The sequence below is a fragment of the Rhyacophila brunnea genome, unplaced genomic scaffold (assembly GCF_057557595.1).
Source record: "Rhyacophila brunnea isolate RB1 unplaced genomic scaffold, BYU_Rbru_1.0 scaffold_3, whole genome shotgun sequence".
In the NCBI taxonomy this organism is placed as follows: Eukaryota; Metazoa; Arthropoda; class Insecta; order Trichoptera; family Rhyacophilidae; genus Rhyacophila; species Rhyacophila brunnea.
In genome coordinates this window covers 27,701,524-27,716,366 of record NW_028232965.1, presented here as the reverse complement: position 1 = coordinate 27,716,366, position 14,843 = coordinate 27,701,524, and the positions used below count along the sequence as shown (strand labels likewise).

At 29.9% G+C, this 14,843-nt stretch overlaps 1 protein-coding gene across 1 annotated transcript; it reads left to right on the top strand.

Annotated features, from left to right (window-relative positions):
- Nucleotides 1–5,145: 5,145 nt before the first annotated feature.
- On the top strand, nt 5,146–8,715 carry LOC147068143 (endocuticle structural glycoprotein SgAbd-4-like). Its single transcript, XM_085952244.1, has 3 exons — nt 5,146–5,387; nt 5,952–6,125; nt 8,101–8,715. The coding sequence occupies exons 1-3, from the start codon at nt 5,236–5,238 to the stop codon at nt 8,321–8,323; spliced, it is 549 nt and encodes a 182-aa protein (XP_085808370.1). The 5' UTR covers nt 5,146–5,235; the 3' UTR covers nt 8,324–8,715.
- Nucleotides 8,716–14,843: the final 6,128 nt, after the last annotated feature.

Sequence of the window (14,843 nt, the reverse complement as noted above, 5' to 3'; positions counted from 1 at the left end):
GGTAAAACATAGGTAAATTACCATTTTGCGCAGTGACACATGAATTTACTAAAAGGCTTAGTTGTTAGTTATTCATCCCTTACATTGGATCACAGATGAATTTGGCAAGCAAAATATTTACAAATGCACTATAACTTTAAAGCCAGACGTGCTGTACGTATGAGGTTACTATATGAAACATAAATTTATGGCTACAAAATGACATTATTTACTACAGTGTTTCTCAGCCAGGAGCCATGTTGTTATCTTGTGGCCACTGGACATATCAAGTAGCCACATGCAAAAAATCAACACCTAGAGGTGCTCAGCAAAGCCAAAGTAAAGCAAAGTAGGAATATAATATTGTATTGTTCTTCTCTTTTTGGTCGTGCACTCATGGCTGAGGATCGTGACCACATTTAAATTTCGTCATCCTTTGAGCGAGCAAGACTTTCCACTCTTCTCGATCTTCCGCTTCTCTCAGGGCAGAATGGATGGTGCCCCCAGTCAGCTCTTTCACTTGATCGCTCCATCGCGCAGACGCTCTTCTTCTGCTTCGCCTTCCCTGGAGGCTACCCAAAACTACCAGTCTCTCCAGGTTTTCCGGTCCGCGCCTGACAATATGTCTAAAAAACTGCAGAATTCTTCTCAGACATATCGTCGAGAGCCGTTCCTTTATCTTCAGTCTCTGGATGATTTACTGGTTCGTCCTGTGCTCCGTCCAAGAAATGCGAAGCATTCGGCGCCAACACCACATCTCAAAGGCATCAATTGCCTTCGGTTCTCTTGCCTTCAGGGTCCACGACTCGACTCCGTATAGTATTTATATTATGAAAACTATTTAAAAATATTAAAATTGAATAAGTTTATTATCACAGGAATATAAATTCATAATATGTAGTAGGTTTATAAGGAAATATTCCTCGAATAGTTTTAAGTTAATTAATATATTTATCATTAGACAAAGTATACATTTTTTTTCTAAACAAACAGTTATTGGTGAAAAGTTTTAATCTCATAATGTCAAAAAAAGTCATTCTTGCTTTTTCCGAAAAGCTTAACCTTTTAAAAATCAACATCAGAAGTAATCAGAATACAACTTATTTCATTCTTCATTGGAAAATATTTACATTAAAATATAGGATGATGATTTTTTATGTAAATATAATTAATCGCTATATATAAAAGTTTAAATCAATTCTATGATAGATATAAATATTGTGATGTGAATGCAATTGGTTAAAATTAAATTGCATTCTCTTACAGTCTCGTACGGTAAGGGAAATGAAAAATCGGATAAATTCGCAAAAAATCTGGTTAATTAGGCACGCCATATCAATGGTTCTTAGAACGCTTAAACCAAAATAAGTTCATTAAGCAAATGCTTCAAAGCATGTGGATAGATTATAACCACATGACATCCCCAAGCAAAGGGAAATGGAGTAAATTCATACTACTTTCTCTATGCCCGATGTCCTGGTGTGCTGAATCACCTCTGGGTAGAAATGAGCTCAAACTGATATGGAGACTAAGATCAAGCCACACAGTGGGTAAGAAATTTGATGTTCTTCATAGATAAAAGCAATTTGCAGCTCTACTATGAATATGGTGTTTAGGAGGAAATTGCACACATAATGGTACGATGTCCTGAATTTGAACGATACAAAGTAGAACACCGACTTGCACATGTCATTGGGAAAGACGGAAGATCTTTGTAGGTTATATAAAGTTTTTTAAGATAATTTGATACAACGGATACTCGCTGAAATGAGAAGATACGATATGACAGCATATCGTAGTCAAAGCTTCAGTTAAAAAAGTCTCATAAAACTGCAAAATGATACAAGAGCTCAAGTTAAATATACAAAAACGTACAATGTACGTTTCCACCGCTCTAGACTAATTTATATATTTTTATTGTAAACACAGGAAAGGTTAAGGAAATCCTACATATTATTTTATTGAATCTGGTTTTAGTCAGGGTATTCTCAGGGCTCTCAAAGGCTTATAACCGTATCAATATCGTGAATATAATAATATGTGATCTTCACTTGTTGCTAACAACATTGTGATCAGAAAAAATGCTAGTTTGCATCAATCTCAAGAATAAAGAACACTGAATAAAGAACTCGTCATCATTTTAAAATGAGTATGTATACCTACATAAAAATATGTTATAAATATTTCTAGCAGTAGAAACAACCGTGAAAGTTCCAAACATTATATAACTTACTGTTGCGCCAATCGTGGAAATTTTTATTAAATTAAACTATTTTCAATTCTACACAAACACTATACAACTAGTGTGTCGTTAAAAAGTATATATCCGACATTTTTATTTACGAAAACATTAAATTTAAAAGCGATAATAATGATCTATAAAAATGTATTTCATCGCCAATATCAATCCAATTTTATTTTATTAGAGGACATCTTAATAATAATATAAAAATCAGCACCTAATTTACATAAATAATTCACTTTTTATATGTCTACACGCAGTGACAGGATATGCCAATTATTGTAGGCATGCTTTAATGTTGCGTTTGGAATAAATTTGTTCCAAAACTAAAATCGTATTATTATTACGACGTTTTAGACGATATTCAATTACTATAATTTGATAGTGTTATCATTCATCATCATCATTTGCTGCGCTGGTACTGCTGAATGAAAGTCTTCAGTGTCTCAATTAGTCTCAGTCACTAGTTCTTTACTGTCGAAATTGCTCCGATATTGTTGAGTTCGTCAAACGGGTTTTAGGGTAACTTTTTGGCCATTTCGTGCTCCATAAGTACCTGTTATTATTTGACTGCACTTGTACAACGGTTATACAGTCATAGAAAAAAAATATCCTGACTATTTTCACTTCATAAATTTGGTTATCTTACCTGTCTCCCCATCTATTGGTTTATTTTGTGGTCTTTTCTTTCTGTATAAAATATGCACCCCCATGTCACATTACGCTACTAGTAATATTATCAACTAGGAAAAAATACCAGGTGGCAGTGCCACTTGACAACATTATTAGATTTACTTTAGTTCTACGATATATATATTTTTTATTAAAATCACATTTATATTTTAAAATCATCTGTCAAACTATTATGAAGAGTATCCTCTCATTTGTTTTCTTTCACGACCTGGTTATAATGAATGATTTCTTTATTTTCAAATTTATAATTTGCGTTTACGTGTATCTTTTCTTTCACCTTACCCCCATGTCTCCCTATCTCATTATAAGCGTTAAAGGTAAATCAAGATAAAAAAGCTAGTATTATATAAAAAATAAGTGTGTAGCTGTAGGTTATATATTTCATCAGTATAGTGACCAGACGATTTCATTCGATCAGACATTCCGGACCAATCGATCCGTATATTAGACATGACCAGACTATATAAGTCAAAAAATTGTGATGCTTGGGATTTTGTTCAATTGACCAGATCCTTCATATATTTCATAGTTTTAATGAATTCGCCTCGCTTCGTACTCATTTAGTGCTAACACCGCGACTGGCGCGTTTGGAGTCGTTGACCATTAGATATAATTAACGTGTTATTTAAATGTGGTAATTAAAAGGTAACTAAAAGGTTAGCAGTGATTTTAATGATTGGCTCCAAATATTGCTCCGACATTTTTTAAATATATATGAAGACTGGCTTCAGAAGTTTTTTGTATGTCTGGATTTTTATTTTTCGAGATCACTATTTGAACCAAAACAAAACTTGTTGGCTGTTTATACCTATTCGTATTCTGATTTCTGCTTACATGTTATTGCTGGTGGTAATAATATTAATTATAGGTAAGTTATATCTATCTTTTAATTCATTATCGAAAAAATATTTTATGAATAATAAATAAATAAGTATATCACTGTATTATAAATCTATAATACAGGTTGATTACGTATTTATAGTTTAATCTATAAATGGTCCATAATCGCTATACACACATTATGCCAAGTTTACAAGGAAGTAATTCATCTGATTAAAATAATATTTTCTAATGGTTCATTTGCTTTGTTTTCAATGTTTATCTATTCGATGCATTCGTATGAAAGTACTGTTGACTTAAACGATATATGACAATGGCAATCTCAACATCGAAGTATATAGACAATCGTATTCAAACCATATTGATGTCATTAGCATATTAATAAATATCATGCAATTACACAAACGATTATTACTCAACAGTAAATCTCTAGGATAATAATTTTTCATATAACATTATAGAAAATACTGCCAAATATTTATTATCGTAATATTTTTATCGTACTTTTGGGGAAATAATAGTAGAAGGGAATATTACTATGAAAGAATGTGTAGGTATAGATATATATTATGAAGAAAAAAAAATTGCATACGCTTATAAACTTTGACGTATTCTGAAGATAATAACACAGTGTATAATCTACAAAAGTATTTGAATTAAAAGAAATACTATATTATTTTTAATTTACATATAAAATGTTCTAATAATAATGAATACAAAAATTATAATAATTATTTTATGTTGGCAACAAATTGAATAATAATTAGTACATATATATATATATATATATATATATATATATATAAATAAATATATGTAGCTATTAAAATTCAGTTCTATATTTTAAAACGAATTTCCTATAATGCAACCTACTCATAATATTATAGTGTTAAGTGTAAGTCACGTTATTCATCAATACAAATACTTAATATTGTTAATATATGTACATATACAGCCTCATATATTATAAGGGTCCGATTATATTGTAACTTACCAAAACCTTCATCAAAAAATATACTTTTATGGTATTTTATTACTATAAATAAATAATATATAGATAGATGTATGAATTTTAATTTAGACTAATAAATAACTATTGGTTTTAATTTATATACAACACTGAAAGGGAGGTTTTAAATTCTATGTTACTACTATATAAAGACAAAGTGATTATTATTGAATTATTCGAGTGTATGGACAGTTTCACAATTTAGTCAAACATTTTTTCTCAATCTTTGGACTATGCCAAAATAGTATAGGTATATACAGAGGTGCTCATGATTATACGCATCGTTGTAAGTGAGGTTGAATCACTTAGCGACAAAGCCATTGGGAAGGGGTCTACAATGCAAACAAATTCCTCCCATATAAATATGCCAGGAATCGTCTTACGGTCATGTTGTCATCAAAGTGCAAGTCAAGACATTGACAAGCTTGTTGGATTACTGTGATCGTCTTAAAGTATTATCATTAAAGTTAATATGTGGAAAGCAGGTTTCTTGGTAGTGTGCTTGCACCTTGCGTTATGCAACTCTGCGCCACATGGAGAAGTTCCGGCTGGTGATGCACCAACTCCGGTTCCAATCCTCACGCAGGTTGAAGAACTTGAGCCAAATGGCACTTATAAATTCAGGTAAATTATAATTGTATTTATTATTGTTTCATATGTTTCAGCGTATACTTTTAAATGTATAATTCCGTCATAGTATCAACCCGTATTGTGAATATGTATTATTTGTATATCAAATACATTGCAATTCTTAGAATATAAAAATAAATATTTTAAGTTAAAATGAAACCAATAGAAGTGGTACTTTTAAAAATAATTGTTCCATAAATATAAACATTCATTTGGGTTTAATGAAAAATGTATATATTTTTACAAAGTATGCTGCAGATTTCTAGATTATAGCATACATATAAAAATATGCAAATTTTATATAACTTTACATTTATTTGGATTGTATATTATTCTTTATAAATACATAAATTATTATAAACCTCACTAATAAAACTTTATAAGAATTAGTAAAACATATTTGAATAAAATTTAATTTATTACGCAATTATTATAATTAAAATTAACATTTTTTAAGTTCATTAGGCTTCAGCGATAAAACTTTAAATAAACGACTTTATTTCATTAAATTTGTTAGGATACATTTTAATTAAGTAATGTTTTTTTATATTTTTTTAGTTTTGAAGCTGGCAATGGAATCAAAGTAGAAGAAGAAAGCTTTTCTAAGACCATTCCATTTAGACGAACAGCCGAAAATGCTGAACTAAAAGATGCCCCAGCTGAAGAAGAAATCCACGTCCAAAGAGGATCATATTCATACATCGCCCCTGATGGCAGCACAATCAGTCTAAGGTTAGAAGGAACAATATGTTTTATTTATGTAACATTAGCAAATATTGTTTTAATCATTTTTATTCCAATGAATGTTAAGGCAAATAATCTACCTACCAGAGATAATTAGCGGAAAATACGAAGCTTGCATTTAGAGACATTTTATTGATAATTTTAATAAATAAATTCATATCTAAAATCATTAAAAAGAAACGCGATAAAATGTGAATTCGTCGAATGATTCCGTCATAATATTATTACATAATATTTTATGGTCATGTTTATTTTTTAAATTTAATTAATTAAGTTTTCACCAAAGTACAGAAACGACTTTTTACTAATTCATAGTTTTAATGTATTTTATATTTGTTTTAAAAACGACATATTTCATAAAATATAAATATCAAATCGAGTCTATTTATTTTATTTTTTTCTTCGACCATGTCCGATCCTAATAAGATCGTATGGGCTTCCACAGGGTAGAGGTTTGTATTGACAGATTTTAGACAATAATTAAATTAAATTAAAATATAAACAAAAAGTTAAATGTTATTAGGAAATTTATTCATGATTGCTGCGTGTGTAGGTAGCGTAAACGTTTAAGCACAGCATCCGGATTACAATGGTTGTGGGTTCAAGTACCATTTAGTTATTTTTCTGATAGAGTATGTTTCAGATATGTATAATATGTAAATGCATTAGCAAGTATATTTTTAATGAGGCTTAGTATTATTAATGTCAAGGATATGCAATGATATTATATTATCATCAAACATTTATTAACTAAGTAACTGTTTTCATTACTCAAATAGTTTTACTGTTTTATTATGTATACTTTATTTTTATTTTTACGTGTACTTAATATTTTTAATTTCTCTAAATTGAATTTATGTTGTTTCATTTAAACAAAAGCAATCTCATAGATTCATAAAATTGTTGATCAATAAATCTTGTACTAAATAATTTCCTGATTTTTCTTGATAAGAACAACGACAAAAATCTGATTTAACGAGGATGTATTTTTTTCACAATGTAAAAAATTGTATTGAGATTTATTTTTAATGATAACAAATAAATCTTACAGTTGATATAACAGTGATTAAATTACGTGGTAAAAAAGAAAAAAAAATGTGTAATATAAATATAATATAATATGGATGTAAGGATATTTTTCTACAGAATTGTAAATTTTGACATCGAAGTGCGTGAAACACAAAAGTTCAATTCACTGATAGATGAAGACCTTCCATAGTTTTTAACGTTACGTACTTCCTTCTAACTTCATTGGTTCGTCAATAAATTGGGTTTTACGACAGCACTATTGCGAAGGAGTGTAATATTTTGTACGAAAAAATATACTTACCTAATTCAATGCACAAAACTACAATACTATATAATATCACATAAATAATAATAATAAAAATATATTAATGAAATACCATAATAAGTTTTATAGCGCCTGTACACGTGCATGGATGTTCTTGCACCAATAGTGTGTACCTATTTAAAACTATCGCGATAATAACTTTTTACACGTAAAATTGCTGGCGGTCTCTCCAATATATATAAGCGAGACGCGATGTTGTCACCGTATGGTGTTATTTGACAGATTCAGACAGGTTCGGACAAGTTCGTAGATATTTGGTAGACGTCAAATATTCTGTGCGGTGTAATTCGTATTTCTTTTGGCAGGTTTGCCACTATCGTTCTACTGCGCATGCGCACCGCCATGCAAGTACCAATTATAGCGTGAAAATTCAGTAGCTTCTGAACCTTTTATATACATGCATGCAATCTTGCAGCTTGCACGATACTTGCAACTTGCACGATACACTTGTACTCTCGGCAACGTGTAAACGGGGTACTAAAATATCTCATTTATATTTTCTATTTCAATATATTTTCAGAATTATATTAAGTACAGATTGTTAGTTCGCAAAGTTCTTATAATATTTGAGAAAGCGCCTTTCTTTAAAATTATATATTAATTTTTCAGATATATTGCTGACGAAAATGGATTCCAGCCCATTGGCGAACATTTACCCACACCTCCACCAGTCCCACAAGGAATCCTTCCGTCTATAGCAGCTGCACATGCTGATGTAGAGACAGTGCCACAGGCTTCTTCACCCATAGTTGTTGCTGCCGAAGTACCAAAAGCAAATACACCTGAGGAATCCAGCGGCTCAATTCCTAACGTCGATATCGAGAAAGTTTAACGGATCAGCATTCATTTAAATGCAATGAAATGTTGTTAATTTAAACAGATCTTTTTTTAATTGTCTGACTCAAATAATTCTTAATAATTGTTTTATAGTCAAGCATTAAATGTTTCGGCCTTGTACACTGCCTATTATAACGATATATCAAATAAATTACTTTACAATATTATGATGATATCTTTTGTTATAATTGTTATTATCTACTATCAGCTTTATTCCAATTCAAAGAATATATATACTTTATTTGTAGTTTGTTTATATTTTATGTATTTTTTGTAATATATGTATTTAAAAATATTATGTATATATTTTATATGTATGTGTTTTGTCATACGTATTTGTATTTTTTATTATATTTTAAGTCATTAATAAACAATATTATGCCTTTATTATGTTTAATATCATTTTTAATTGAACCGTATTAATATATAAAAACACAAGTCAAAACATTGTACACCAATTAATAGGTAGCTTAATAATTATGTAGATTATTTTTGTAGAGTTTCGTACTTATATAGAGTTAAATTTTGGTTAAATTATTATATTAATTTGAAGTGGTAAACAATTGATTATTATTGAAAAACCAAAATAACTCATTAAAAAAACACTATTCTTACCAAAACATCATAACATAGAAATACGTTACAGGCTTAGTTAAATAATACATAATTATTAAATGTAAACCAATGATTTGCTCATCATACGCATATAGCATTGTTTAATCATCATAGATAAAGGTGTCTTCGTGATGTTTCGTATCACTTTTGACATACTAATTAATTATAATAAAACGTAGTGACATTTTTATTCTATAGATAGATAAAAAGGGCGGAAATAGTTTAAATTAAAACTATACATCCTAACATACAAACTCATTTAATTTAAAAATGATATAAAAACTGCGAAAATATTGATTCATTTGCACATATCTTTAAAAAGCAGTGACATATTCTTTTGATACTCGATATAAAAAAAAATATGCAAAGCACAAAATGTACCGCATTAAAAACTACGGTATATTGAGCATGTGTTCCTACTGTATTTTTTTAATTATATTGTAGGTACACTACATCCGTTTTATTTTTTTACATCCTGTTTCAAGTCGTAGTGTACGCGCTTTTTCGCGCATTTCATTAAACTGCTCGGCGCACAGATGTCCATCGTCAAGTTGTCTTGGTATCTAGTCCGCATATTACAGTAGGCGTAACAAAATCGTCTTTAATTTTATTTATTTTTTGTCATTAAGCTGACATCGCTTATGTGACAAAATTGAAATATTACAAGATATATTTAATTTTCGTTTTATTTGTCGGTGAATCACTTTATATATTATGTATATATATTACATATATATATATAAATAACACGCAGTAAAGGGCTCGCTATCATCGAGTGTTTGTAATAGGTTTGGTCCAATTACTACGTAAATTACATATATCAATGTCTTATTAAAATAAGGCATGTTAAATTAAAGATTTCTGTACTTACCTAATTTATTATATTATATTCTTGGTGGTATATTAAACATTAAGGGTTTTACTAAATTATGTTATGTAACATAAATTAATAGAAAAATAGATAAACCCATCTCGACGCAATTGTCGCACCAAACGTTTTAACAGGTTGACAACAATATGAAGTTATATTTTTCTACAATAAACTAATAATTTTGCACAATCTGTCTGGTCATTTATCGATTAAAACCATGCACACATAATGACCACTAGACGTTGCTACAATTAGTAGGAAATCACGAAGTGGGGTCTACTAAACTTGTGTTGTATAGATCTTTATTTAGCTATGCATTTTTTTTTACTTATACGAGGTACAAATGAGAATTCTGCCATTCTGGGCAGTGTTGACCTGTGTGTCCCTGATAACTATCTTGGAAATAGAGAGCATCAGTTGTTTATTCTCCCAAGGTGCAAAACCAACCTGTCACTTGTAATTCCAATTGGCATGGCGATAACTATGTTCAACCAGATTGCTTCGGATGTTGATATATTCTATTTGCATGAGGGTGAGTTTAGGTGGACGCTATTTTATAAATTCCTAATTCTTTTTTATATTTTCATTTTTATCGCTTTTATTACGTTTTTTACTTCTTTATAGTAATGTTTCATGTCATGTTTTGAACGTCTTAAACTTATAATTTGTATTGTCCACAATATGTTAAAAAAATTAATTGAATTGAATTGAATCACCCATGATAGTTGCTCGAGGGGGAAAATGAAAGAATAAACTTTAAAAATTGCACCGTTTATTTTTAAATTACCACGAGGATTTTTAATAAAAATAATTATAGAATGTTTCTTATGAACTACATAATGTGTACATATTTATATACTTATTCGTTACTGATCTTCCTAAATTTATATTAATTAGTATTATTCTTGTGACTGATGCAAACTAGCACATTTTTAAATATCTGGTCAAAATGGAATTCAGCAGTAAAAAATAGAACTCTGTCATACTTTTCCATATCATACGGCATCACAAGAGGTATCAACTTTCAAATATTTCAAGGGAAGATTTTTAATAATCAACGTTCCGGCAAAAGAAGAACATCCTCGCTCAAGAATCTTGAAGAATGATTTGAGCTCAACCCATCCCTTTTTCGAACAGCAAAAAACAGGGAAAAGATGGCTAAAATCATAGCCACCGTCCAATAATGGATATGGTAAAAAAAGAAGAGGTTTCAATATTATCAGTGACGACAAACTTCGCTTATATTCACATCAAGATGGTTACAAGTGAAAAATATAGACAATTCAAATACAATATTAATTAACCCTCTACCAGATCTATGAAAGAATCCTCGCCATTTCACTACATATCCAGAAACTATCTTTATATTGTTCTTGCATTATATTTTAATATAATATTTTTTTTAAATCTATATTATGTAATAATTTACTTATCGAATTTTAATTGTTTTTATTGATTTTTATATTATACTATTAAATTTGTATTCTGACTGTAGTTGCTTTATAGTTTGTTTTGGTGCCCCAAACGTTTATTTTTGGCATGTGACCCTCGTTTACATGTTATGTATAACAATAAATTGCATGCTGACTAATTGAAAAAATCTAAGCTACACTCCCGATCCCCGTGTTTCTATTTCCCACTGGACTAATGACGTGGGACACCCGCGTATTGCAAGCATTATACTCATAATATCTCCAAACTGTTCCTCCATTTAAGCTTGCATCTTTTTGCTTTATGTTGTAACATTTAGCGTTCGTCGTGTGCGGAGAGCCTAATAGTTGTTTGCATTTTATTAACATTACAAAAACAAATACATAATTAAATATTTGGAATAGCTTTTCAACAAAATGTTTTTTAAAAAGTTCAACATAAATGATATTGATAAATCAATATGGTATTTTCACTGTTATTTTTAATTCATTTCTAAACTTATTATCATATTACACGATTATAAGAATATCTAATAAAAGATTGTTGTATATGTAAACCTGTATTTATTACAAATAAAATATGACATATGTTTTAAACAATTGGTTACAAGCTCGCGATAATATATGTATTTGTGACATTTTTTTATATATAGGTATATTCTTTTTAATACCACAATAGGTCACGAGGTCAAATGACAGAAGTGCATTAGTAGAAATGAAACGATCACAAAAACATACATGTTTTGATAAAACCACATATTGTGACCTCATTGGGAATCCAACCTGGAGCTCTGGGTGAGAGCGCAGCACCATATGCACTGGACCAAGAGAAGAATCTAAAATATGCAATGGTGCAATAAATGGCTCAGCGAATATTCAAAGTAAGGAAGGAACCTATTGGTTATTTTGACATTTTTGCATTGTATTCCAAACATATTTCTATTGTACTAATATAAAGGGATATCATTAGTTCAATCGTCTATAGAAATTCTGTACACGATAATGAAAGAATAATATCGTATTGCTTGATTTAAAACCACACATATCCACTTATGTGAATGGTTATTTCATCAGAATATAAACAAACTATTATTCCTAAGGAATTTCATAAAACCACAATCGTTAATATTTCAACATTTTTTATTGGTGCATCTTCCGTTGGTACATTCCAGAATCAATTTTTATTGAAAGAAACTAAAAGTGTATCATTATACTTCTATCTACAACATAATAATAAATTCTTCATACAACATAGTTTTTTAATGATTTGAATAAAAAATAATTTACCTGTAGGTACACATTTTAAAGCAATATCTGACATCTGACACATTGGCCAAAAATTGTAATATCATAATATTCTCTTCTTCTTGGCCGTTTCCTTATGGCTGAGGATCGTGATAACCTTAATTGTCAGTCATCTCTGACCCACCAAGACTCTCTCCACCCCTCTCGATCCTCTGCTTCTCTCAGGGCAGAGTGAAAGCTGTCCTCAATAAACTCCTTTACTTGATCGACCCAGTGCTCCGACACTTTTCTTCTGCTTTACCTTCTTTGGAAACTACCCAAAACCATCAGTCTTTCCAGATTATTCAGCCTACACCGTTTAGTACGAGTATATCCAAAAACTGCATAATGTGTCTCAGACGTGTTATCGAGAGTCATTCGTGCATCCGTAGTTTCTAGATAATTGACTGGTTCATCCTATGCTCTATCCAAAGAATACGAAAAAATTGGTGCAAACACCACATTTTGAAAACATCAATTGCTTTCCGCTTCCTTGCTCTCAAGGTCCATGACTCGACACCATACAAAAATATGGGGAATACTAATTTTTGCAGAAGTATAATTTTCCTGCCAATTGAAATTCTCCGTCCCTTCCGTATAATGGCAAGACGTGTCATGGCATTTTTTGCAATCTGTGTGCTCTTTCTTTTGTCTGCTTCACGTCCACCTTTTTCACTAATGACCGGTCTCAGATATACAAACTTGTCCACTATTTCTAGATTTTAGGGTATACTTTGCTTCTGGTAGAATGCTAGTCCGATCGATAACCATTTACATATTCCTGTTAATATGGAGACCGTACAATATTACTCGACCAATAAATATAAGTAGGTATTTTATATAACCATAACATACCAACATTATTATATCAGTAAAATTGTTTAAATACTAGACTACGAATACTTCAACCAGAAGGATGATAGTGACCTTCGTGTTAGACTAGCCGAGATTCCAGTTAAAGTCGTCGGAGAGTATAATATTATACTCATGTTACCAAATTCGTCAAAAGATTTCAACGTTAGGTTATATTTGAAACCTTTCTTGTTACTTGACGAATGACTCGCAATTACGCTATAATACAAATTTCCGCTAATCTCGCCAATGACTTCAAAAATTTCATCTACTAAGATAATTTTAGTAGGGCTTAATGTATGGTATCTCTATAATCTATATTATCACATATCAAAACCTAAACTGTTCTGTTCAAATTCTATCTACCGCTGCACTGCAATTTTGCTTTTTCAATATGCAATACTTACTTATCTTTTCACATAGATTTATTTTGTTTTACTCAATAGTGGGTTTTTAGCTTATTTTCAGCACAAATTCAACATTTTTACTTTTACCCGAGCAATACAGAAATTATGTCAGCAAGTAGGTACAATCTTAATTAAAATGTGTTTTTTTATTTTATTTTTAAACATAAAAAACTACTTCTTTAAATTCGTCTCCACGCGAAACTCATATCAAAACAATATATAAATAGCTCATGCTTTACACGTAAATAGATAGGAACCTACATTAATTTGTTTATCATCAGAACTCATACTTCAAGTTATTTTAATAGAACGTCTTCCATCCAATACAAGGTCATTCCCAAAAAACCAGATACCCTTCTCTGAATATGCATTAAAAACCTGACTTGAATTATTTAAAACAAATATTTTGCCTCAACGTGACTTCAACCATAGGCGCCATTAATATATCACAACTAATAAAACGTGTTGAAGAATCTAGTAAAATGATTTACTTGCATATTTAAAACGTGATTTATTATAACGTACTAGGACCATGAAAGAATCATATCATTTAATAAACATTATTTTTTAATATTACTTTCGACTTTAAATCACTTGGCCATCACTTTTTTCTTTACTAATTATGAGACTAATAACTGAAAGTTGTTTGTTTTTTTACTATGTCATATTTATAGAGATGGATAATGATCGAATGCATTGAATGAATGAATATTTTTTTATAATTACTATGGTCGTGTAGTATCTTGTTATTAATGAATGAATTAAACAAATGAGCTTTAAAGAACTAAAATTTTCAGTAAATTATATTGTCATACATGTATTTGATTCAAGATGTCCAAAACAAATTATTTCTTTATGAATAATATGTATTATGAAATCTTTACAATTAAAATATACCTTTTTATATAACAGTAAAAGAGAGTTTAAAATAATCGTGAATTCATATTAATATTTCTAAAACCAATTTCAATAAACAATACCCAATAAACTTAGGTACGACATTAGATAAAAATGATAATCAAAAGAACTTTGACTTAATTATATAATATTCTATAA

Excerpts from the sequence above, each read along its gene's own strand:
- LOC147068143 (XM_085952244.1), top strand. The coding sequence starts at position 5,236 with ATGTGGAAAGCAGGTTTCTTGGTAGTGTGCTTGCACCTTGCGTTATGC. Across the intron at positions 5,388-5,951 it reads AATGGCACTTATAAATTCAG|TTTTGAAGCTGGCAATGGAA; the intron begins GTAAATTATAAT and ends ATATTTTTTTAG. Across the intron at positions 6,126-8,100 it reads GGCAGCACAATCAGTCTAAG|ATATATTGCTGACGAAAATG; the intron begins GTTAGAAGGAAC and ends TTAATTTTTCAG.